General features: G+C 45.9%; 1 protein-coding gene across 1 annotated transcript in view; it reads left to right on the forward strand.

Moving 5' to 3' along the window:
• The window catches only part of LOC121627418 (rho GTPase-activating protein 6-like), a 39,200-nt gene extending 13,477 nt beyond the window's left edge, over positions 1 to 25,723 (forward strand). Inside the window, exons 2-14 of the mRNA XM_041966319.1 lie at positions 9,179 to 9,338; positions 12,610 to 12,681; positions 15,490 to 15,638; positions 15,731 to 15,859; positions 15,964 to 16,159; positions 16,256 to 16,311; positions 17,959 to 18,109; positions 18,219 to 18,367; positions 20,545 to 20,724; positions 21,786 to 21,877; positions 21,963 to 22,213; positions 22,354 to 22,437; positions 22,872 to 25,723. Of these exons, the coding sequence (XP_041822253.1) occupies positions 9,179 to 9,338; positions 12,610 to 12,681; positions 15,490 to 15,638; positions 15,731 to 15,859; positions 15,964 to 16,159; positions 16,256 to 16,311; positions 17,959 to 18,109; positions 18,219 to 18,367; positions 20,545 to 20,724; positions 21,786 to 21,877; positions 21,963 to 22,213; positions 22,354 to 22,437; positions 22,872 to 23,464 (2,262 nt within the window). The 3' untranslated portion in view covers positions 23,465 to 25,723. The remainder of the gene's footprint in view (positions 1 to 9,178; positions 9,339 to 12,609; positions 12,682 to 15,489; positions 15,639 to 15,730; positions 15,860 to 15,963; positions 16,160 to 16,255; positions 16,312 to 17,958; positions 18,110 to 18,218; positions 18,368 to 20,544; positions 20,725 to 21,785; positions 21,878 to 21,962; positions 22,214 to 22,353; positions 22,438 to 22,871) is intronic.
• The last annotated feature ends 441 nt before the right edge of the window (positions 25,724 to 26,164 follow it).

Below are 26,164 nucleotides of genomic sequence, written 5' to 3' on the forward strand. Positions count from 1 at the left end.
AATAATGATGATTGTGAGAGTCACTGGAGACTTATTTGTCACAGCTTGAATTCATTTTTCTTTCTTTTAATCTGCATGAAAAATGTGCCAAACTCTCCACACTGAGGGCCTTCCTCTGGCACTGCGAACTGATTGCTTCAAGGTTTGGTAACATTTACTGTTTGCATCCGCCATGCAGCAACCACACCTAAGGACAACAGACATAGTTGGGAAGCTAGCGGAGAGAGGGTGGGGCGGCTCGAGTCTCTCCATCCAGTCATTTTTGGAATTTGATATTGCATGAGAAAAATTGAACGCAGCCATTACATCACTACATAATGAGTTTCAGGCATTTTCTGGGGATGTTATTTCCTGATTGACTGAAGCTGATGCCAAGAAGCTTGAGGTCTGCAATTTGTTAAAGTAAAATCAGTTTCTGATCACCAAAAAAAGATGAATAAAGCCCATCTACAGCCATCATCATGACAAAAAACACCCAGGCACTTGTTTTTTTCCTGGCAAATACTCCCTCCATTTCCTCAGCTGCACAGTAAGTGCCTGCTTACCAAAATCATGCTCACCTCTGTCGGGTGAAAGACCGCAATTGTCATCTGCTGAGTTCTGCTTGGCAGTGGTTAGGCTACCGCTGAGCTGTGACCTTAATTTGGGTTTCAAATCACTCCATGACACACACACAGAGGCCTGGAGGAACTCGTAAACACACACACAAACGCGTGCAGGTCGAGGACTGAGCGCTGATTGCGCAGACCGTCTCAGTCTCCATCGGTCCGCCGTCGGTTTGTCTCAGTTCAAGTGGGGCAAGCGGCGCATTTTTCCCCCCCTTATTCAAGCACAGCAGCTTCCAATCTGCACACACACTTACACACACGGCAATCAGGTAAAAAGCCCCGCTCTTCATACAAGATTTGTAATGATTAACCGGCTTCATTAGCTCGGCCGCATAGTGTGGTCAGAGAGAGAGGAGAATTTACTGACTTGGTTACAGTTGAATAGGACTGGGTTTGTGTGTGTGTGTGTGTGCAACAAAAAAAGGGCGCTGAAATGCGGAAGGAGCGGAGACAGTGGATAGTAGATAGATTGTGATCATCATGACATCATGATCATATTCGGTTTTGTGTTTTCCTTAATCATGGCTGTCTGAGACAATCATAATTTGGATGTAATTGCTAATTAATTCACAAAGTGTTGTTAGTTAATCTAAAACAACAGCGAGTTTAACTGCTAGAAACTTGATGCTTATGGCCTCCAGCCTAAAATTTCCCTGCGAGCCAAAATGGTGCAAAAACAGACCACCAGGCCATTATTAGCATGCTGTGTTTGTGCTGTAATAGCTGGAGGGACCTGGAGGAGCGTATCGATGTGGAACTCAAGTCTGTAAGAGGGCTCCGTTGTTTGTAGTCTTGCTCGCGGACCATCCCATGCAACTTGAAGGCCTCCCAACATGCCTTGCAAGCAAATCGACGGTTTGCAAGGCAAAGCAGCTCCACTCCGGAGCTCACCCCGGGTCCCCTTCATGGACAAGCACCTGTGAACAGAGGAGAAGCAGCGTGTCTTTGCACCACATGGCGACGCGATCGATAGGAGGGGACGTCCTGACCTTCCTCGTCTTTTATTTCCCTGCCTGGCGTGAACTTTCGCTCTTTCTTTTTTTCTGTCTCACACAGACGTTTGTATTAAGAACAAGCTCAATGGAAATGAATGGAACTCTTTCGCCTGTAGCCACACAGACGGGAACTGAAACTGGGGAAGGCAGATGAGCAAACTAGCAATCTAGGAAGACTCAATAATGCCAACATGAGCAGTACAAGAAGAGCTCATGCATCAAGTAAATGCACAAAATCACCCTATAACTTCCCCTATATCACGTTAATATCCCTCAATATTGCTTGCACAGTGCTAACCTGAGAAAGACAATTACAAATCCTGGCCTGTAGCAAGTTAGCTAGCCCTGAAGAGCCGTCAGCATGTGTAATTTGATATCATCCGTCCATCAGATAGGTGTGGGGGCAATTTTAGGTAATCAGAGTAGTAGCAGGGACATAACAGCGCCATCCCGACCATTAATCACCCCAGTGCCCACTGCTCCTGATGCTGGGTTCAATGCAGAGAACAGATTTCCCTCCTGGGATCAATGATTTCTAAGAACGACAGAGTTGTAATTTTGGCCAGAATTGGGGAAAATGTTCGTGGCCTGTGCACACGCTCAAACAGACAGTCTAAACACTTGAGAGATTATCATGCATAAAGTTCAGTGTTGCAAACAGGAGCGTAATGTCTCTGACTTTGACCCAGTCTTGCAACGGCAGCTTATAGAGAAATACCCTTCCAGGTTGCCAAGCGCCACACACACAACCCCACGCATTACCTCAGCCTCTCTCTCTACTATCAACTGCGGCGCTGATATAATACCTGCGTTTCTTTGCTTTTGCAGCTTGTGTAACCATTATGCAAGATTCTAAATCTTCAAGGTTGGGTCTCATTATTGCTGCAGTCCCTTCTTATTAATCTGCCTTTAAAATGCTTGAAGTTCGCCCGGGGCTTTAGATGTGCCTGCCAATGATTGGGGGTAATATGCGGAGCACACACTCACGGCTGCTCATTCTTGAGAATGAGCCAGGAAGGCCTCATTAAATGCAAAGGCGGACGAAAAACAATATGCAGTGAAAGCTGATACCCACACGTTTGTGCCTTTGTGGTCATTTTCAAATCATGCAGCGAGGAAAATGCCATGTCCTGGAACTCCAGCCAAAAACGGCCGATTTTTGCAGGTGATTTTGTATTGTTGTGTCGACAAGAAAGACAAAAACATGACAAAATACGTTCAGAAAGTGCATATAAAGCTATGAAGTTCGGCAAGGGCTCATGAACAGCATGCGTTGTTGAAGTTGCGTAACTGTTCAATGACTCAAGAGCATCAAGTGTGGAAGTCAACACAAAAGCTGTTTTGACAGTTGAGCTCGGCCAAGTTTCGCATTTTGGTTCCTTTTAGGAAATAAGATAAACGATCACCACAATATGCTGAAGTAAACACCATAAAAAGCCTGAGAGAAAAACACTGGATGGATTCCCCTCTTCTGTGCGATGTGCTGGAAATGACAAAACTGGCTCGAAGTCGTGTCCTTGACTGATTTTATTACCGTGCGCTTTGCCAGTGAGTGCCATCGCTTGAAGACTGCAACTGATCCCAAATCAGTGTTTATCTCAAAGTTAAATGTTAAATTTAACACAAATGTGGAAAAGGGGCTTTTTTTAAAAGCTGAAACCTGAACTTCCTGCACGTTCTGCGTCAAGTTTGAATCACTGGCCAGCATGTGATTTAATATCAGGAAATAGTGGAAAATACCCATCACACGTTCCCAGATCACAATGTTCTGTCGTCAGATGTCCACAGCCTTGATATTTTTATTTGACAATGATATGAAACAGGTCAAAAGTAGTAAATCTTTACGCTGGGAGCAACAAATGTTTGACATTTTTTACTTTATAAAAAATGAATCTGCGTAACCTACTATCACAACGTCCTATTTTTTATATTAATCAATTAATCAAGGCACAGACTAATCATTTCAGCACTAACTAATCACTAATCACTGATTTCTGCACTAGCTGCATATCAACACAACCAGTTATGTCTGAATCACCGCAGTCGTTTTGTTTGCATTGGAATGGATGGTATGATAATTGCATTTACAACCGTTTTCTTCACATAACACTCCATCTGCATGACCTCCCACCCTGGAGGTTGTTAACCTCACATTTTACGACCAATCATAAGCCTGATACCGTAGCATTACTCTCGCGCTGGGTTACGTAACTTGTGTGTGTGTGTGTGTGTGTGGATAACAGGGATCCATAATTTGGTGGTTATTTTCCCCTCAGGCGGTGTCAGGGACAACCAAAAACAGGTGGAGAAACCAATTAATCGTTAGTGTGTGACAGATACATGTACAAACATGCACGCACACGCACACACACACACCAACAGCACTGGCTGACGAAGCGAGGGTGGCCAGTAATTACAAGCAGATGTGAACCTTGAGGAGGTTTCAGGTCAGCAAAAGCAATCTATTACATGCATGCATGAAGCCAACCTGTAAAAAGACAAAAAAAAGGGGGGAGGAAAGAAGTGTTGAAAAATACTTGTGCATTCCTCTGGATCAGTGCTGTGGCACAGAAACTCTGCTCAAGGGTCATTTGAAGCCAGCTGCAACACAAAAGGGAACGAGAGCAAACCAGAAGTACAACGTGAGGAATTCTGGAACGCTCCCTTAGTGTCTTTATTCACCATGCGTGATCTCTTCCGGGGACTCTGATACCTTCCTGCAATATCGCTGCACATTTCCATTGTTGATTGGAGTTTAAACAAAGCCAGCCAACATGATTTTGTCGTTAGAGATGTGTGTGCGTGTGTGTGAACGCAGTTGCAGGAAACTGCAATTGTATTGCTTGCGGTCAATGTATAGATGCAGTTTTACAGGAAAAAATGAAGGAAGTAATGAATTGTAAGTAAGAAAGTCTACAGCCATGCTAGTAGCTCTGTTGGCACAGTGGGGCTTTGTCCTAAATGCTAACATGCTCATAATAACAATGCTAACATGCTGAGGTTCAGCAGAAGCACGAAGTTTAACCTCATGGTCGCAGCAGAGGAGAAGTCAAAAGGATTCATCCTCCGGGGACTATGAAAGTTTGCACAAAACTTTATGGCAACCCATCAAATGGATGTTGAAATATTTTAACGGAGCAGTGCAAACTGTGACTGTTGGCACTAGTCGAAACGTCCGCGGAGTCATGAGGGTTCATCCTCTGGGGACCGTTGCTGCACAGGCCAACGCTGCCATCCTCCACATGGCTTCCTTTAAGGTCAAAACTCATTGCAGGATTTTCACCCTGTTCGTTGCTCAAGCAAGTGGATTAAAGGCTCTCTAGCAGATTTCTTTCACGAAAAGAGGATTTGCTCCATTGTCTCTACTTACTGTTGCGCAGGGTTGTAATAAGGATATTTCCAGCGGCACTTGAAGCATGTGTATGTGTATATTTCTTGGAGGAGTGGGGGTTTGCTTTTTCTGGCTCTCTCTTCCATGTCACACTCAAATATGCTGTACGCACACAGTCACAGAGTCACATGTGTATGACCAAATCAGGAACAGTCATAACAGTTTTGTCGATGCGTTGCCACGGCGCTGCAGGTCAATAACGGTCACACTGATGTCTGTCCGGCATATAGAATATTGAGTGTGAAAGGAGTAGCTGTGTTGTTTATTATTGGCTGCGGTATAGCATGGTGCTGTCAATAGTCAATAGAAAAACATGCATGTACATCCACATGTTGCATGATGCGTGTTATTGGCAGCTGTTTTGAAAGTGCACACATGCAAAGATGTCACCACTTTTCTTATTGACGTAAAGCATGAAGAGGCTTTCTGTCACGTTATTCACCCTGAGTCTGGGCCGATTTGCACGCTGCATCACAGCAGCAAGCGTCCCACTGCCTGGGCGTGTTGTGTTCCAGGTGCGTTACCATAGTGATATTTCTCTCGCTTCCCGGCCCCTTTTGGTTTTCTGCGTGTGCGTTGCCACGGAAACTGACAAAGTCTTTCTGCCCGTGGCTTTTTTTTTTTTTTTTTTTGCGCCATTTGTCCCTTTGTGTGAGACAGAGCAGAGACCACATGCTGCAGTGCACTGTACGTCAAAATGGCATTCGTCATCTGGCTGCATGGTGCCAGTCCAATCAGGAAAGTCATCCATCTTTCCTGGGGAACATCTGTCACAAGGCAACAGCAGCACAACAAATAATGAATCCCATGCTTAATAGAAGCTGTGCACTCAGACCTTACATAACATTTTATATACATAAGAGGCACTTTATGGGGCACTTTGTTAGCATATTAAAAATTGTACTGGTATTATTGTGAACAATACAATTTGGCACACCCCAACAACTATATTATAATGTGTTATAAAGCATTTATTAAATGCTCCCCTTGCACGTCTTACCAAGCTGTTGTTTGGCTTTGATGAACTGCACTCTTAAACCACTCTTTGCATTCTTTCACTCCATGTGTCCAGTCGTTTTCTTTCCTCCTTTCTTGCATCGGCCTCATTTTACTGGTTTGTTTCAGCCAGTGCAAAATTGGATTTAGTGTCGCGAACGAGCAGAAAATAACAATTTGTTAAACTTATGATCATCTGATTAGATCTGTGCAGCCATTCCAGCAAACATTGTCTGTGGGGGGGTCAAACATGAAGAGTGAAGGGTTGTGGCAGTCGCTGCATGGCAGATTTGTCTCCATACAGGCTATGCAAACAGTGTTGCATCTCACTAAGCCTCCACGTCACCCTAAGATCCACGATAATGAGCGCTTTGTCTGCATTCGGTGTCACGGTGCGCCGCGGCTTGACATTTCTGAGACGTACGAACACTACAGTGAATGAATTTGGTCCAGTAACATGTGAGACCATTAACCTGAATGGGCTTGACTATATGTCACATGGGTTATGATATCATCCGTGTGTGCTTTGCAGCTCTTTATCTCCACTGATGCAGCCAAACAAATTCGCATTTGCTCTGTAACTGTGGCTGGCTGTCTTGGGAGTGAGAAAATTAGCTCTTGATTTGATGACTGGGGCTGGGTATGAGATTTCTAACTAGGGACGATGAAAAAAAAAAAAACACGGATAGTGGCCAGCTTCTGTGTTTGCGTGTTAAGGCCAGGCTTGGATGTCCGACGAGGTAAGCTTGGCCTTCGATTCTAAATGCCTGAAGGCCAAAATGGGTCCCAAAGCAGCGTTTCCTTGCGCTATTAAGTGGAGTGCTGATGTGGAGAAGCTTAAATCTGTAACTTTCCACGCATTCAATATCCCATTTTTTTAGATTTCATTAGACTCAAGAAAGTTGACGACTTAACTACTATTTTGCTTTTTCGCTACAAGAGTGTCACATTAATTTTTAATATCATGTAAAGTATAAATGAAGAATTAAATGAAAAAAATTGAAATGAAAATTCCATGTGATTAATAAAATACATCAAGGATGTGCCTGTTCAAAAATTAGAATATGCACCAGCTACCAAAGAACTATTATGAGAAAAACTACTAAACTGACATGTGCACAAACTCTGGTTTGCACAGAATTGGTCATGAATTATCCTCAGAGAGGTACGAGTGGCCACTTGCAATGACAAAAAAGTTTCCGTTGAAGACCTAAAACATCAAGTGAAAAAGTCTATCAGAGGGATGGCACAGTGGTTGCAGATGTTCTCTGTCTTTTTGACCCCTTCAACCATACAAATCATGCATAAAACATCCTTTAACAAGAATGTATTTTGTCAAACGTTAAACCTGCGCCGGTTGGCCTTCGAATGTCTCGGTTTGTGAAGTTGAATGGGCGTCCCTGCACGTCACGCAAGCTTTCAGCTCATTGTTGCCAGAGTCCAGCAGCGACACCAGGATTTAGTCTGCCCCCTTCGCTCCTCTGTCAGCATTCCACAGGTTTCGCAGGTCGACACTCAAGAAGCGAAGCTCATCCATCCCCTTCGGAAACCCTGCCGGGTCGAACCAGCTCGAGCGAGGAGAGGCCTCTTATTTAACTTTTCCAACTGTTTGTCTTTTCTTTTGCATTGTGTGTGTGTGTGAGTGTACGTCAGGGTATGTACAGCCATGTGCATGTGTGTTCACCCACGTCAAGCTGTGTGTGAGGTCAAGCGGGAGGGAAAAGGGTTTCCTCGCCCAGCGATAAGGAATGGCACACACACACACACACACACACACACACGAAACAGCTGCGCTGGATGAAATGCTCGATGTCTTGCTTCACACACACATGCACGCACACACACACACACACACACTGGGGTGGCTCTCCAGGTCGCCTGCGTCCACATCTTGTTTTCCCCCCCTGGCTGAATGGCGGCTCTGTTGCTTCGCTGCACTAAGTGGGGTCAAATAACAAGAGAGCGGACGGCAGGAGGCGCGACCTCGGGAAAATATTGTTGAAGGGAGCCCGATCGCGAAAAGCGAGGAGGCTCCTGACGTAAGGTCGTCAGCGTGTGTCATTTTTCCGGAAGACTTGAAGGGGAGATGAAATTTCATTTTCTCAAGATGTAAGCCGTGATGTAAAGCAGCTTCTCTCGCAGTCGAGCAAAGTCGAGAGCATGTAAACACAGACACATTAGAGGACACTTGTAAGCCCTCTGTCTGGATGAGGCATTAGATAAATTGCAGCGGTGTCTCCTCTCTCTCTTCCCCCCTTCCCCTCTTTCTCAACCTCTCCCTCCTCCTGACCTCTCCTCTCAGTCGACGCAGAGGAATGCACGACCAGAGATTCGGTCGAAATGCTCACCGAAGCCAAAGCGCTCTCTTACGATTTACAATTCCACCTTCATCGCCGATGGAGCCGGAGCCGAAGCCTCGCCGTTGACCCGGCGACTCAGACTGCTTTCTACTTGCTGCCACATCTCATCCTCGACATGCGCTCCGCTTCCTTAACGCTAGTTTGTGTGCGTGTGGGGGACACATTGCAAATCCATTAGCGCAAGGCCACTTCATGTCCCCACTTGCTCCTTCGAGAGAGACGGGACTTTTTTCCACAGCACATGCTGTCTCCTCTGTTTATCTGCCTGCGTACGCTACTTCAGCTTTCTCCAGTTTGGCTTCCGCTGCAAAAGTAGCATCCTGCACATGTTTTCCTCTTTGTTTTGTACTTTTTAGGAGTGTAATTCTTGGTTGTACCACATTTGATCTAATATAATGAACTTCCAGGCTTAACTTATCAGTAAGAATTACACTGAAAAAAAAAAATTACTGACACCCTGATGAAGACCCGTGAGGTCGAAACTGATCTGCACTTTCAAGAAATGAACTAATGAATAATAAAATGCTTTTAAAATGCCTTTTCTCTTCACTCTGCTTATGAATGTTTGCTTTTGTTACCAGAATCAGAGACTTTAGGTGCAGAAAAGAAAGTTATGCATTAAAATCATCTCTTTGCTGATGTAGACAGATTGTTTCAATGCTTCAAATGGGTTTAACCGAGTCTAAGGTTCACAAAAGCAGTGAGATATAAGAATGAAATAGTAGATACATGCATAAAAAATGTGTAAAGTGAAATAGCGCATCAGCTAATGGCTTCCTTTAACAGTCATGTTTCATGATCCTTTGTGTTCATTTTTGTCTTCCCCAGGGTGATTTCACCTGGAGCAGCCTGTCAGGGCGGAGCGTGCGCCTGACGCCAGTCGCCATCCAGAGCCTCTCGGAGCTGGAGAGGGCCAGGCTGCAGGAGGTGGCCTACACCCGTTTGCACCAGGACTACGACCTGGGATGTCAGATAACCATGCCAAAAGGTGCGAGCGGTCTGCGCGTTTGAGATTCACTCCTTCGGGGGTACTTTCAGGGTCCTGACATTTATGCTGCTGTTAACTGTGATTGCAAAAGCAAGTCATTGGATATCCTCAACCCAGGTTTGCAGATTCAAGTGTCCCATAAAGCAAAGAAAACGACTACATCCGCTCCTCATCCCTCAAGTGGATTTAAGGGAAGTTCATGTATGGTCTATGTTTGGGGAAGTTGTGACAACACATGAATTTAGATGTAAACCATACTTCTCAATGGGATCGGGTGCTTCCTGTTCGACGCCGTATCTGTTGACCCCCCCTCCTCTTAAGCCACGCGACTCCCTTTCCGCTGAGTGCAGTCACCCCGCTCGTCCCCGCGCAGACTATTAAAAGTCCTAAATGTTGCGAAAGCAGGCTGTATTTGCACTTGGCCCTGTATTTTGGTCTTGTAAACCAAAACCATTCAGTGAATAAGGGTTCGGAAAATGACAAAACTGAACAAATGAACCCAGATGAAACTGGTAGACTTGTGGTGGTTTGTTCCCCAGTGGGCCCACCCATGCTAAAAATGTCTACATGCATCACAGTTTATACATAGAAAAGACAAATATATGTAATCCCACTTGATTTAAAGCAAACATGTGGGCAGGATGAAGACAGTAACCTTCACAAATGTGTTATCAGATTGAGTCCTAACACCGGAATGCATAACATCTTCAAAAATGGGATTTATTTGAAGGAAATTTCTGGTTTCATACAAATCAGGTCTCATTTTTGGAGTGCTGCAGGGCGTGATATGAGCGCTCAGACCATCAGGCAGTACTCAGTGATTTAGTGCTCAACTAGGAGTATTGAAAGCAGCAAAGACTGAATTGTCCTGACTTTAACTCCCTAGTAAGCTCAGAAAAAATGCTTCTCAACAGCATTTTCTTGAGGATTCCCTTTCCTGGCCGGTGCACATGTCTGATGTGTCACTGTCTCATGTCACTGTCCCAATTTGTCGTGCAGGCCTTCTAAAATGGGAATGTTAAGCCAAAACAGCATCTCTCTATCAGTGCTTCCCAAACTTTTTGGTCCACAAAATGAACAAATGTCTATTTTGTTTATGTCACTGGTTGTCAGTTGTGAGGAGTTAGCCAGAAAGTAATTTTTCCTCACTCAGATTAATAGATTTGAATATTGTTCGAGGCCCGAGAAGGTAAAATTATCAAGTCATTCGGATAAATAAGCAAAGTTTGGAAGAAAAACAATTTTGTTTGGCAGAAATGCACTTTTTCCGACTTTCCTGTCCTGTTAATCATCTCATAACCCCTCAGATCTCTCTTTTGACCCCTTGGGGGGGTCCCGACCCTCATCAGATGGGTTGTAAACAAGCCAACCGTCCAGTCAGAACACGTTTCTTGCCCCACCAGAATTAGTTACAGGGTTGCTGCTGTGTTTCCAGACCTTGGTCATGACTTGTTCAGCGCACTCGATAGAAACGACGGCCGAAACTGCAAAAAGCAGATGCACGCTCTGCACAGTGTGCAGCGTTCTCGCGCTGCATTGCATCGGAGCGCAGTGGCCGAAATAACAGCAGTATAGTGCAGCCAGTGGATTATCCAGGGCCTCGCATTCCAGCTGAAGGTTAAACCTCTCCCCACCATGATTTAATACGTACTTGTCTGTGTTGCTTATGAATTCCAGAGCCCCTAACGGCCGCCATGTGCTTGCTAGGGGGAATATTTCAACTTGTGTGTAAGAGCGTGTGCGTTTGTGAGTGCTATTTCAGCACCGCTAATGTGGGCTTTAAAGCCCTGCTGTTTCTCATATTTAACCGAGTGCCGGGGTTCATGTTTCAAGCGTTTTTCTTCAGGACCGAAAAAAAAGCAGATTAAAGGGAGACGGAACGGACAGAGAGAGAGAGACAAAAAGACGGGGCGAGGGTGTGATGAGACGGAGGAGAAGCAAAGGTTCATCGGACAGTTTCCCAACCGTTTGAGGGTTGGACTGGGGAGGACTGGAGGTTCGGGGGATTTCCGTACGGCTTTTGGAGCCATCTGTCAAAAATCCAAACCATTTCCTATCTCTGCTTCTCCACTCTCACTCTCTCTCTCCCTGCCCTCACTCTCCATCACAACATCTGCTTTCTCTTCCCACGTCACACCCCCTCCTCACTGTTTCCCACCTAGCTTTCGCTCGTTTACCTGCAAGGTTGCGCTTCTTGTCCTTGCTCGGAGTCTTAAAAGTGTTCACCGGTTTCTCATTTATCAAAGAACAGCAGCAAAAGTTGAACTATGTTGGACACGTAGTGAAGCTGAAGCTGCTCCCTGACGTAACCTACGCTACCACCAAGTGTGTTTTGGGAGCTGGATGAAATTTCCTGCTCTCCGCAAGTGACTCATTGGGCCCAGCAGAAGGGAACATCTGGGGGTTCAAGCTGAGGTTGCTCCACCAGCAGATCAAGGCGGAGACGGGTCCAGGTCTCCAGCTATCTGGTGCGCGAAAGAGCGGCGTGACCGGGCGACAGCGTCAAAAGTTGCTGACGTTTCAAGAACTGACATCCTGGCCCCAGAGACTCGAGGGCTGCATGCGCCACGTTTTCCAGATTTTCCTGATCGTTAATCAGCAAATTCAGGAGCCATTCATCATGTTGACAGCTGACAAAGCGGCTTTCCTCCTCTCAGAGCACTCTAGTCCAAAACCTGGATGTGAAGCGGTCACATGCACGCACACGGACGTCTTTTTCAAAGCGACTGACTGTGATTGACTTTGCGTATTTGCCAACTGCAGCACATCAAATTTGTCTATTTCTTTGATGTGTCCGTCCTACAGCGGATGCTTGTGATCATTCTTTTCGTACCAACCCTGCGCACTGAGAGGGGATTTCTGAACATTTGTCTGAGTCATTTGTAATTAATCAGGGCAGTGCTAAGATGTTAAAATCCAAAATTAATTTTAATGGAAAACCTGGCCAAGAAAGCCTGGATGCTCTCATGCACCACAGAACAAAATTTCCCAATACCCCAACTAAAAAAATCCATAACACATATTAGCCAGTGTAGATAATCAACAGAAGCGATTTAACATGCTTTGATAGATATCTTTTCTGATGACTCAAACCCTGGCTCACCCTGCATGATGTTTCATCTCAATGGATTGGAGTTCATAGGCAGCTTTCCCCCTGTGGTTACTTTACTGCATTCCTGACATAAGCTTATTAGATATAATCAGCGAGATAAGATATGGAAATCATTTGCTTCAGATGATTTATTTTCTTGTTTTTTTTTCCCCGGCGCAGATGGACAGAAGAGGAAAAAGTCGCTGAGGAGGAAGTTGGACTCTCTAGCAAAGGAGAAGAGTAAAGACAAAGGTATGTCGGGTTCTTTGAACTGCCAATGAGACGGAGGGCCAGCCTGCGGGCTCCGCCCCTCGGGCAGGTGAACAGTGAGGTTATAAAAGCCCAGTTTCTGTTTACTGGGCTCTGACAGTTTATATTTAGCTGAAGTGAAGGGAGTCCTTGTAAGGGGACTGGCTCTGAGAGGCAGCCGCTCTGCTGCACGGAGCAAAGCATATTTGGCAGGAAGAGAAAGGGATCTCAGTGAAGCAGCTCGGTTGCAGAGAGGAGCAGTAGATGAACTGAGTCGGGCTTTTCTTGTCAGATTTGCGAGCGTTTCGGCGCCGATCCCAGGTCTCGTTTATGATAAATACACACGGGAACATCAAAAATACACACACCAGCTGCTGAATTTAGTTCTAAAGTGACTCACTAATATGGCACAAATGACGAAGCGGTGGCGATCGGGTTCAGGTGGATTGAACTGCACTCTTGTGAGAAGAACTTACAAGTTTGACCAGTTGACAAGAGCTGGGCAAAGAGGCGGAGCGTGGGTGGAGCTGAGACATGCCGAATGAAGCCTGAGTGGCTAACTGGCGGCTAGCTGTCTTTAAAGCGGCCATGCACATAATTATGCATTACCTTCAACATTAATATGATTTAAAAGAATGAGTAATATAAAAAATCACTTCCCGTGCAGTGATCATTAATGGGGATATTATCTATTGAGACTGAAACCGCTTTTGTATTTCTGCTTTTTTTTCATATATGGAGGTCTATGGGGATTGACTCGCTTTACATTCGCCATTATCCTGGAATTGCCACTTGTTTCCGCAGTTGCAACCATTCAGCAAAAGTTACGTAGGATCTGAAACAGTTGTGCGATGTTGAAGGATTGCCTCATTGAGCTCTAAGCTACACAGAACCAGCCTTGGAATTATCATTATTTACAGCTCCAGTAACAGGCAGAAACAGCTGCCAGGCCCTGAGCTTTATATTGGAATGACGACGAGGCTACCACAGTATGTCGCAGCTGTGTTGTCTGAAAATAATGTTTGTGCTTTAGCAAGTCAGAACCTCATCAATGGCAACAGTCACACCTGTGTCTGTATTGTCCAAGTTCTATCAGGCCTCCAGATGATGATTATCATGAGCCAAACAACCAGTGTTATTCCCACAGCAACATTAATTTTAGAACAGATATGTTAATTTCTATCAGTTATGTAAGATTTACGTCAGGGTAGAGCTTGAAGTCGAAGTGTAGGTGGGTTTTCCCTCCGCTACATGCCCCGCTCTACAACTCTGGGGCAGCCAAATGGATTCTAAGTTGAATTTTCCCTGAATACCATCACTGTGCATCACTTTGAGGCGGGCTCTGCAAAAAAGAACAAGAGAACGTTGCCTTCTTTGATGCAGCCACGGTCCTCTGAGCTGTTGTGACCAAGCCTCAGTCAAACTATTTGCAAATACGCTTTAATAGCTGTTGTAATCTGCTTTGAGTGCCTTCTGGGTGACATGTTACCTCAGATAGTATCAAGCAAGCTGTCAGTCAAAAGCAGCGATTTACTAATTGGTCTCTCGCTTTTTGGCACGTTCGCTGTATTTCCCTGTGTGGTAAATTCTGCCCATCTGGTGCTCTGTGCACATTAAAACAAATGTTTCATGTTATTTATAACTTTCCTGAGGCTTCGAGAGGCTCTCTGCAAGGACTTAGAACACATCCAGCTTATATAAACACACTCTGCGGTCATGAATAGAAATCGTAAGAAATGGGCTGAAAACCAAGACTGTTGTTCCTCAGGCCTGGAAAATATAGATCTATGAAAGTTTGACATGGCTTGATAAATGCGGTCTGGCCGTGGACGCGCTTTGAAGGCCCGTGCATTACCTTGGCAAAGCACCGCATGTTACAAGGCCCAGATTGTGTACATGTGCGCATGCATGTTACATAAGCCCCGTTACCGCCGCGAGGCTGCAGAGCAAATCCGTTGTGTCACAGTGTTAGTGGTCATGTTGCTCATGAACCACAGCCCTCCACTTGTGGTTGTGGAATGCATTTTGCTTTCTCTCCCTCTGTTTTCCTTTGCCTCCTTCCCACACACACACACACACACACACACACACACACACACACACATCTACTGAACAGCTGGACTGTTTTTTTTTTTCTCAGCTCTTGGCTCAGGCTTTGGGATTCTGTATAGTGCAATATATAGCCTGCGATGGCCCAGTGTGACATCATGTCTCTCTGCGTATCTTCAAAAAGCCAGAGCTACGGTTTGCTCCACATTATTGTTGCACAAACTTTTGCCCAACTTCAACTTTTAAAGATTACGACTTCTTGCCAAAGTCTCGTCATCCTTTTTCGGGACACATGACTGAAAATGGAACAAAGGATTAAGAGCGAGCTCGACAGCGTGCTCGCTGTTAGAAGCACATGTGTCAGTGCTGAGCAGCTTCTAAAAATGACCTACGTGACACTGCTTGTGGGTGAGAGTCATCAAACTTGTGTTATTATGGTCAAAGGCATTGGAATTAGTGGTCTGTCAGAGCCAGATCTCTGCCAACTTTCTCCCTGTGATGTCTTATTTTGGAAAACAGATGTAGCGCTGTAGTAGGGAGTTTTAACTGACATAGTAAACGTGCTGTGAGGCTTTTATCGCATGTAAAAGGCGAGCTCCAACAGAAGTAATAAAGAGTTTCATTGGTGATGCGTTTGATGTTCCCCGATGAAAGAGAAGTTGCTAATAAAGCTTTTATTTTTGTCTTCCTCTTGCAGATAGACTGTGCGGTTTTGCTCGTTTTTCATGTGGAATTTCTCGCCTTTATCGCCTCTTTTCCCAGAATGCATACCCCAGGCCTTCAGCATCCCGCTCTCCCAGGTCATCGCCAATGACAGGACGCACAGGCAGCGTCAGGACAGCTATCGTCAGGACCATCCACAGCGGGAGGAACACAAGGACTCCTCCGATCTCGTCTCATCCATTTTACAGGTCTGCCAGTTTTCCTCTATCTGGGTTCAGAAAACAGTCTCATTTGCACTGTATGAAGGAAAAGTCTAACTCTTGGATCATCTCTCCTGCAGTTTGCCACCAAGCGGCCGTCCAATAAGGAGCTATCCAGCAGCAACTCCTCTTTGAGCTCCACGTCGGAGACGGCCAACGAGTCAACGTCGCCCAACACGCCCGAGGCAGCACCGCGGGCGCGCAGGAGGGTGAGAACAAACAAAATAATTGATCCCAGTCTGCGCCGCAGGCCGGGGGAACCAGGTGCTCGTGTTTTACTCAGTCCTGAATGAAGTGCGTGATTCACCTCCAGGGAGGCATGTCAGTGGACTCCATCACGGACCTGGACGACAACCAGTCCCGCCTGCTCGAGGCCCTGCAGCTCTCTCTGCCGGCCGAGACGCCGAGCAAGAAGGAGAAGCACCGGGACAAAAGGCTGAGCCTCAATCCCATCTACCGCCAGGTGCCCAGGGTGGTCGACAGCTGCTGCCAGCACATCGAAAAATACGGTGAGCAGCTCCTTTCCCACCATACATGTGAACCCATTCTTCATTTATCCTCTCTTAGTGCAAATACAGGTGCTAAACAGCTCCTTCTCCATTCAGGTCTGCAGACTGTGGGGATCTTTCGAGTGGGCAGCTCCAAGAAGAGAGTCCGACAGGTGAGCAGCCGTCTGTGTTCCCTCATTTCGGGTTTCGGTGACGTCTCATGCGACGCCCTTCGCCTCCTGTGCCCACAGATGAGACACGCAGCTCCACACCACGCGTCCCAACAACAAATCAGGGGCTGATTTTGCAGAAATCGCTTTTCGTTGCGAAATGCTTTTCACGCGTTCTGATCCATCCATCAAAAGCAACAAACAAACCCTCCTTTCTCAGAATAGATGGCGTAATAACCAACACAGAGCCCGACACACGTACAAAGACGGCAGAGCTGGTCCTGATGCCGTCGTTGTGCAAATATAATCTTCCCAGCTCAGTACACAACAGACTGCATTAAGTAATTCTGCTCACTCCTACACCTTTCATGATCTATTGCCTTTGATTGCAGTGAACACGCAGCAAAAGAATAGATGAATCAGGGTCAATCGGTGTGGGCAGCATTTAGTTTTTACATAATCTCATCTGTTGCATGTTTTCACATCACCGACTTCCACTTGTGGCAATTCCAGGGAACTGGAACCAGCTGTTAATTCCAGCTAGATATCTGACTTCGGTGATAAGAAACTATTCCTGTTTCTTGAAAAATAAGACTGACCTTCAGGTAAAAAGAGCAGAGGTGCTTTATCACGCAGCGACATATTCAGTGAGTGAGGCTGTTTTTACAGAACGTCATCTACAGAAGGAACTCAGCGGATCATGAGATGAGCCGAAATCAGTTCCTTAGGTGGCTTTCGCCTTTTAGTAATTAATCAGATCAGCACTTTAAGTTCTGAGGCTCCATCAGTCATGATCTGTGTGCCAAAGGGTTTTTTCCCCCTGAGAAAGACCTACAGGTACCAGACACTTATCTGCATTTAGGCAGGCATTTTTATGCTACCCTTGTGGTAAATGATGGGACAATAATCAGATAAATTTGACACTTTCACTCACTTATACTCTCATCAGTTTAAGACACTTAATAGTGATAGAGGGAGATGGATCAGCTCCATTCTGCCTGTAAAATACAGTCATGTTTCCAGACTGTGTCGCTATGTTGAACTTGAACAGGAGGCAAATAGAAGAGAATTAAATAGATCAAGCAGTTTGTAAAAATTGGCGTCAGTAAATATAATAATAACATAGTAATGGGTTAATTGTGACTGAATGGACCACTCTGCCCCTGTGCCTGTTTATAACGCCTCCTTTTTATTATAAACCCACTATATGAAATGGTTTGTATTCACACATCTGTGTATTATGTGCGACAAGTGTAAAAATCCATTTTGCATTCTCTGCTGGTCTGTGTTGATACAATCCAATGTCAACATTTGTGCATTTGCCCTCATTTGTAATGTGAGAACTGCTGTATGAGTGAACATGCTGTGCAGATGACCGCTGTGCACCCATTATCGTGGCCAACAATGGACCTTGCAATTCTCTGGAAGTCATTCAAGGGTCAGATCATAGAGATTAATATGCATACTGGTGAAACTAGTTTGGATGCAGAGGCTACCAAATCACTCAGAGGACCGACAGGAAGTGAGTGTGTGTGGGTGTGTGCGCTGTCCAGAATATAATGTCCATTGTTATGTGCGGAGGGTGTTTCTGAATCCCCCTCTTCCTCTCTTTCTCCTTCGCTGTCTCTTCTGGTTTTGTCCCGCCTTCAGCTACGTGAGGAGTTTGATCGCGGCGTTGACGTCCCGCTGGACGAGGAGCACAGCATTCACGACGTGGCTGCTCTGCTGAAGGAGTTCCTCAGGGACATGCCTGACCCCCTTCTCACCAAGGAGCTCTACACGGCCTTCATTAACACCACATGTAGGCTCGATCTTCCTTTTTTTTTCCATCTCTGCCTGACCTTGATCCTCATTTCTTCTGTTTCTTCCTCTTTTGTTTTTCACCCGATCCATCCCAACCTGTGTTGCAGTGTTGGATCCAGATGAGCAGCAGAATGTCACTCAGCTACTGGTCTACCTGCTCCCAGCATGCAACAGTGATACTCTGCACCGCCTCCTGGAGTTTCTTTCCACCGTGACCGATCACGCCCACGACCGGCAGGACAAGGACGGGCAGGAGGTGAGCGCCAGTTGTTATTAGCAGGAAAATGACACAAAAAACCCTGGATCAAACCCATGAATTAAGCAGCAAAAGCTGAAAACATGAGCAACAAGATCCAAAACGTCCAGATGTAGCAGCTTGCTGTCACGTGCAAACACAAGCATTTTGCCTCCCTTGTTTTTCCACCTCATTGGGCGCAAAATGACCGAAGAAGTGATAGGAATCAGTTTGTGTGGCTGCTGCGTACACACATTTTTCTGTGCCTGTCAGGCCTGAAACGGCACGAGCGGTCTGTTTCCAGGTTTTGAGGAACGCTCCTGCATCTGTGGAAGAAGTCGTGGCTGCGTTGAAGTCTGATTAATCGTGACGTCACTTGAGTCAGGGTCGGCCAGGGCTGAAGAGGACAGCTTTGAAAATAAGTTAGACGTAAAGGGGCGCGGACTGCGGACAGTTAGCATCATGAGCTGCTACGAGCATGGCACACCTGCATCTTGGATCCAGCTGTCAGCGGTAGAGCTGCATTGTGGGTAATGCAGGCGCGAGGCCTTCACAAGGAAGAAGAATGTGGAAAATAGCTCTGATTCTGCAGCATCGGTTTGGATCCTTTTACCTTAATCTGTCCATCATGAGTCGGACAAGTAATGCACTTTTGTTTGGCATACAGAATCAATGAAAGGGTTTTATGAATTGTGAAACCAGCAAAGACTGACGTAGAAAGTCATAGTTTAGATCCTGCAACAGTGGAGGCGAAGGGAGGTTGGAATCGAGGAAGTGACATCATGATTGGCAATCAAGACGCTGCGTGGTTTAGATGATATTCTCATCTGTTGTTTACCAGCCCCACCTCACTTTAGCCTTTAACTCGCAGACCGTGGACTCAGGAGAGAAGGATTGTTTTTGTGTGATCTCGCCACTTTGTGCAAGGGCGTGTTTGTTGTGTGAGGGAGAAGCATTGAGTGCGTTCTGGCATGTTTGTTCGCAGATGGAGGTGTGTTTTGTCGTGTATGCGTGACACTGGACTGGGAACGCTGATGAGTTTTAGTCCCCTCACGACTCCACGGCTCCAGTATCTGCGTCGTGACAGGAAGTCAGAGCATTTCACGCTCGGCCGAGAGCAGCACATCAGCGCTTTTGGCTGCTTGTGGCTCTCCTTTGGGAGTGGAGAGGGAAGCAGAGGATTTATGCCTTAAAAAGCTGTCCAAGCTCTGAAGGGGCTTGGAACTATCAGAGGCTAATTGTGTCACAGGATGTACACCGTCACCCAAGCGTAGTAGAAACAGCTTCAGCTGTACTCCGACACTCTCGGTGTTAACAAACCCCATGTGACAAAGTGACAAAAACAGAGAGGGGGTGCGTGACAAGAGGAGAGAAGAAGACAGAATGTTGGAGGGCGAGGTGAGAAAATCAATGTGAAGGGATGGATGGAGGATGGAGATGGGAGTGGGAACCGAAGAGAGAGAAGAGTCAGGCGGGAACAGAGTCTGCAAGGAGTGTTTAAATCGTACTTTTCCTGATATCCCAAACAATGCAGGACGTGTGCGCAAAGGGCAAAGATAAAACAACCGTGCTGGATCGTGCTACTTTGCTATTGCTTCTGCATGGGATGGAAACACACCTCACATGTAAAGGTGCCTCTAAATTGAATGCAAATTGAAATTCCCTGTGGTGGAGCGCCCCCCTCTGTCAGCAGGCGAAATTATTTTAATTCTCATTGTTTTTCAGCCACGCCAGCAGCCACGCTGTGGATGGCAACGTTGATTGGTTCTTTGGCCCAGGCCGAAACATCCCAACAGCTGTTGTATTGCTGTGAAATTTTGCAGAGACACTCTGCACACATGATGAATCCCGCTGACTTTGGTGATCCCATCACTTTTTTGAGTGTATTTTGAGGTTGATATTTCAACAACTATTGGATGGATTTCCAGATTTCATTCAGACAGTCATGTGCAGGCCAGGCTGAATGAGTACCTGCAAAACTAAGCCTCAGTTTTGCTTTCCGTTTTGTGCTAATTAGCACATTTCAGCATGCCAACACCGTATGCTAACACGGTGGACAAGCAACGTGCATCCAGATGAAATCTTCACGTACCTTATAGTATGTATGTTGCAGATGAGGTCTTTTGACTGCAACAGCACATTGAAGTACAGATTTTCTATGTTTTGAAAATCAATCCTGCTCGTTTCTCCAAATGCAGATCACAGGGAACAAGATGACGTCGTTGAACCTGGCCACCATCTTCGGGCCCAACCTCCTCCACAAGCAGAAGAGCTCCGACAAGGAGTTCAGCGTCCAGAGCTCGGCCAGGGCCGAGGAGAGCACGGCCGTCATCGCCGTGCTGCAGAGGATGATCGCCAGCTACCAAACCCTCTTCCTGGTCAGCGCGTGTTTTTTCCCTCGCTTCCGCCTTTCATTCTTCGGCTCTGCACTCACTCATGCACACCTTCCCTCTCACATTCTTGTGTCGGCTTAAAGTAAGACAACCCCTCCAGGTTTAGCAGACAATGGCCGCGTCTCAGTGAATGAAAACAGAGTGCGAACAAACAGGCAGGTGAACTGTTTTTTGCTCGAATTCCTGTGAGTAGATGTAACAAGAAAGTCAGATCTTGCCAGTTAGCTGACAACAACGCCGAGAACTTTTCACTGAGCTACTTGAACTTGTTCTTTCCAAAATAAAGGCAGAAAACCTCAGGCATGAAATCCTTCATGCGGTGTCAGAGGAGGTCAGGATTTCGCACGGATTACCGCCTCATCAGTTGCTTTTGTTCCTTTCTGTTCTCCCGGCTTCACAAACAGTGCAGACAGGCAGCTCGGGTCATTTCGGGTCCGAAACCTCAAACCGTAATGTTTTGTAATCTGCCACTGCCGTTCCGCTGAGGCTTACATTCCTGCAGTAAGCCAATGAAGAGCCATTAATCGCGAAGAGTGAATCGGTACTGACTCGCTCCCTCTTTGCGAGTAAAAACAGATTTGCAGGGAGCTCAAGTTCTGTGAATGACATCTGAAAGTTGTTTCGTAACCTGCTTAAATCTGGATCTGGCAACTTTCAAAGCGTTTGAGGATGAGAATCATTTGTGAACAGGGGGCATTATAATCCACATCTTTGATGAGCGTAAAATTCAGATAATTACCTGAAGATCAGAGTCAGAATTGCGCTGGAAATGAGGGTAAAAAGGCAAATAAGATGCTCAGCGGTCTCTATTTCTTACTGTTTTCACGGCAGTAAACCACTGCTCTTGTGTTTTTAAGAAAAGAAGACTTGTAATGAACTCGTACTGAATTACAAGGAAATGCTGAAAGATGTTGATCAGCTCAGATTCCTGTTTTTCCTGTTTTATCACACGGAACAGGTAGAGTTTTATTTACAAGAATTCAAGTGTGCTTTCAGGTTAATGCGCTTAACTTCAAAAACGATTTCACTCAAATCGCTTTTTTTAGGTGCCTCCTGATCTGCAAAATGAGGTTTTGATGAGTCTGTTGGAGACTGATCCAGATGTGGTGGACTACCTCCTGAGAAGAAAAGCATCGCAGTGAGTGACACGCATGTAAACACGAGGCGTTCCTCTGCCTGCCTTCAGCCGTCTCAGCCTCATTTTTGTCTCCAATCAACCGCAGGAGCCCCGACCTGCTGCAGACGGAGGAGCCCTTCGCCCTGAGCGAGCGCCGGTCCTCCAGCGACTCCAACAAGGCCTCCAGCGGCGAGCTGTCCCCTTACGACAACAACTCCCCGGTCCTGAGCGAGCGGAGAGGAGAACCGGGGAGCCCGGGCAGCGAGCAGCTCTTCCGTGTCCCAGAACAGTACACTCTGGTGGGGCAGGTGGCCGGCTGGAGCAGGGAGCCTGGAGCTGACCCTTGGGGGACCAAAGGTGGACTCTCAGTGATGTCATTTTTGGCCTTTAATTTTGAAGGTTTCTTGCTCGGCATACAAAAGTAACATGTCTGTTCGTGCTCTGTGTGCTTTTGTTTACTGCATGGACAGAAACTTGACCTCTTTTGCTTCTTCCAGACGCCGTATCAGAGGAGCATGCTAACATTTGGGGGACGTGGCACACGACTCTGAAACCAATACTCAAGGACCAACCGTACGCAGGTAAGCAATCCAGGACGTCTGCAGACTGTGTTCCTCGTGGTTAATGAGCCGGAGCAGCCAGTGCTTGACATGGCGCTGGGAGGAACAGGAACAGAATCCTGAGGGACCAGCACCGAGGACCAAGAAAGCCACGGCAGTTACTGGGATTTCTGTTGCTGGTCCTGTTGTTTTTTGTTCATTTTCAGTCATCTAATTAGCAACTAATTGACACCAGCTCATAAAATAGCTTATATAGCACTTCAAAGGAGGGTGCAGTTTGATTTAGTTTGCACAAAAAATATGTTTTTTGTTAATTTCTTTCCATTGAAGATGCTATAAGACCTCAGATGTGTTGGCACATTTCTTTGTATATTTTAATGTCAAACATCAACTTGTGATCTGTGCATCCCTTGTTATTCAAAATCTAATTAATCTGACTGATGGTCTGTTTTTAGGTTCCCATGGCAACATGTCAGAGGGAAGCTCGCGCAGCTCACAGGAAGGTCTCGACGGACTCCATGGCGACGGCAGGCAGCAGGCAACGCTGCAACGGACTCAGACGGCGCCTGGCGTCCCCGAGTGCAGGCCGCACCCCCCGGTCACCAGGGTGTGTACCAGCCCACACGTGGATGCGGGACAACCACGCCTGCAGCTCAGCGCCAACCCCTCTGTGAAGCCACACCCTAACAGCACGCACGGTCCACATAGAGCAGGCGGGCACGGACTAAACCCGACCTCCAGACCTCAAGGCGGGGCGAACACTGGCGACAGTGGCCCTGCTATGCTCAACGACGGCCACTGCCCTCCCCCTTACAACGCCCACCATCGACTGGCCGGTTCGCAAAGTTCACCTCAGCTCGCGGCAGCTCAGCGGCCCCCCGTGCAGCACGGGAGGCTGACTGCAGCGCAGAGCAACTCGGCCTCGACGACAGAGGCCCAGATGGCGCCGCACAGCCCGGAGTGGCAGGACTGGCAGAGGGACCGGTGGCAGATCTGGCAGCTGCTGTCCTCAGACAATGCCGACGCGCTGCCTGAAACGCTGGTGTGATCTCAGACCACGAACTCCAGCTTAATCCCTGTGGAGTATCTGCTCTGCTCGCCAACCAATGGCACCCCTCCAACGACAATCGATCCTTTTCCCGACCTTCATGGTTTCTCCCAGCCTGCCTTTCATCCATGGATTCCATCCTGTCTATGAACCTTCTGCTTCTCCTGCAGCTTTAGCGCCATCGGCGTTGTTGTTTACGTGCTCAGCTGCTGCCTTATACAGACTTTTACATCCAAGAGCCACTAGAATCATTTAGTAAGGATGTTGCTTCTGTTTCTGGCCCGTATGTTTCGTCTGTTAAAAAAAAAATGTCCACAAGAAATACCTCAAAAACTATCATTTCACAACTCTCCAGAATGTTATCATGACTAATTTTCCACTCAGAACGATGTCCAGTCTTCAAATCTCAATGGATAATAGGAAAACATTTGTTTTCACGTCATCGTTTGACTTTGTTTTTTCATCTTTTTCAGCATACAGACACTAAGATGTACATATTAGGAATTGCTGCTAAGTGTAGAATCTGTGTGTGCGTGCTGGTAATGTAGTGCAGCCAAAAAGATTGAATGTTGAATCACTTTTCAATGTCAAATTATGTTCGGCTGTATATATACAAACTGTTGACGAACATACATAAACCATACATATATATATACTGTATATATATGTGTGTGTGTGTAAATTGACATGTAAAGTATATAATTACTCAAAGTAAGTCAGCCCTTTAACTGGCAGTCCAAGTGTTGGCGTTGGTCAGACTGCTGTTGTCTGTCTTTAATCCTGAATGTATAATACTTCACTTATGGCTTCGACCTAATTACAAAGCACTCAGCTGTAAGTTTGCTTGTATGCTCTCTCGCCACCTGCTGCCCTGCAGGGACAACGTGCCAAAGTCTCCTCTTTACTTCGACGTATTTATCGTGCAGTTGCATTCGTTTCATGCGGAGCTTGCGACAGTTTCAGAGCGAGGGGGCTCATTTGAAGACACACATTTCATCGCCAGGAAGGTGTGAGGACCATATTTCAGACTATTCATAAAGCGACCCAACCATGATGCATGGACATAAATTAAGATAAAGAAAGATAATGTGTCAGAAATGTATCAAAATTTGACGTATTAAATGTTTTATCACGTCACAAATATTCCAAATTCTGTCCATTTGGCTTCCTGAGATTGTTGAAACACTAATCATTTCAGTGTATGATTTGACCTAAATCTGCTTGCATCAGAGCTAAATATGAACAGGAACTTCATTTCCCATGTGCAAGGTTCAAATTCAGTGTAAATCCTGCTGTGAATGTCCACTAAACGTATGAATTTAGCTAATGTCCTAGCCTGATGGTACAAATCAGCTCTGCAATGACTGATCATGACTTATGACAACACAATCCAGCATAGCAACAGGAACACATTCACACGTGTGACTCTCTGTCTGATCCACTTTAACATGCCCCCCAAGCTGGACTGAATATTCCACCTGCACGCAGACCTGTCTGAGAGGCTTCATCAACTTTTCCAGAAATAATCGGAGCTCACAAGAATTCCAAATCCAATCACAGCCAACCTGTGCAAATGTCACAGTGAAGTGGGTATTTGCTGGCAAATATTTCACATTTTCTCAAGTTGTGGTATAATAGTTGCTCATTTGAAGCCACCTGAGACACCAAATGTACAATTTCCATCTTGTCTTTCTTTGAATCCCTTGCATGCGACCGTGAGAAGGCTCGTGGTAAGGGTGATGGCGCCATCTATTGTCGGACCACGTGCACTAGCAAGTTGCAGTTCAGTTTCCATGGGACCCGTCTGTGCTCAGCTCAGAATCAATTTGCCTGCGATTGCAAGCACCTTTTGTGAAGGCGTGTAAATCTGCGTGAGGAAGCGAACGTGCCATCGGTGTTGCTCTTCAAAGCTGTCGCTCCGTGCATTGCTCAAGGTTCATATTTTGTTACATTTTTGTATTACTTTTTTCCTGTCGAGTGTTGTAATATATAAATACAATATAACGATTTTTATTCAAGGGGGGGGAAAAGAAAAAGAGAATAATCTTAATGGTCATAGCTTTGTTTCCACAAACCAACATCATATTTGTCTTATTGACTTCACCGTGAAACTAAGAGAAACTTAGTGTTCTGGTGTTTATTGTTGATATCTGTGGTGGGGTTTACTGGGTCCAAGTTGTAATGGAACGTCTGGTAATTGCTTTTGTACTGCGTGTCATCATCAATATGCTACAATGGAATTAAATATGATAAAGTTTCCACCTGTCAGTTAATGTCTTCATCATACAGCACATCATTGCACATTCAACACAGTACATAGGTCATCATAAACTCCATATAATAGAGTAATGTGCAGTATGCATTATGTTATAGCAGCCCGAAAATTTGCTAAATAATATTACATTATAATGTTTTATTGGTACATAACTTCTTATAATTTGCCACATTATGCTTTTTTTTTTTTTTTTTAATGCACCTCTTTGGTCTGCGCAGCTCAGGCCATTATCATTCTTACTGGTCCGTGGAGTTTGGTGACACCACCGAACTCTCAGCCTAGCGACACCCAACTTTCACCTGACTGGAGGCCTGATCACTCAGGGTAATTGGAATCACTGGGGTGGGTGCGCGGGGTCTTTAAGCCAGAGTCAGCAATGGCCCAGGTGGAGCTAAGAAAATTATTATTATGAGATCCACCTCTGC

The sequence above is a fragment of the Chelmon rostratus genome, chromosome 24, assembly GCF_017976325.1.
Source record: "Chelmon rostratus isolate fCheRos1 chromosome 24, fCheRos1.pri, whole genome shotgun sequence".
Lineage (NCBI taxonomy): Eukaryota > Metazoa > Chordata > Actinopteri > Chaetodontiformes > Chaetodontidae > Chelmon > Chelmon rostratus.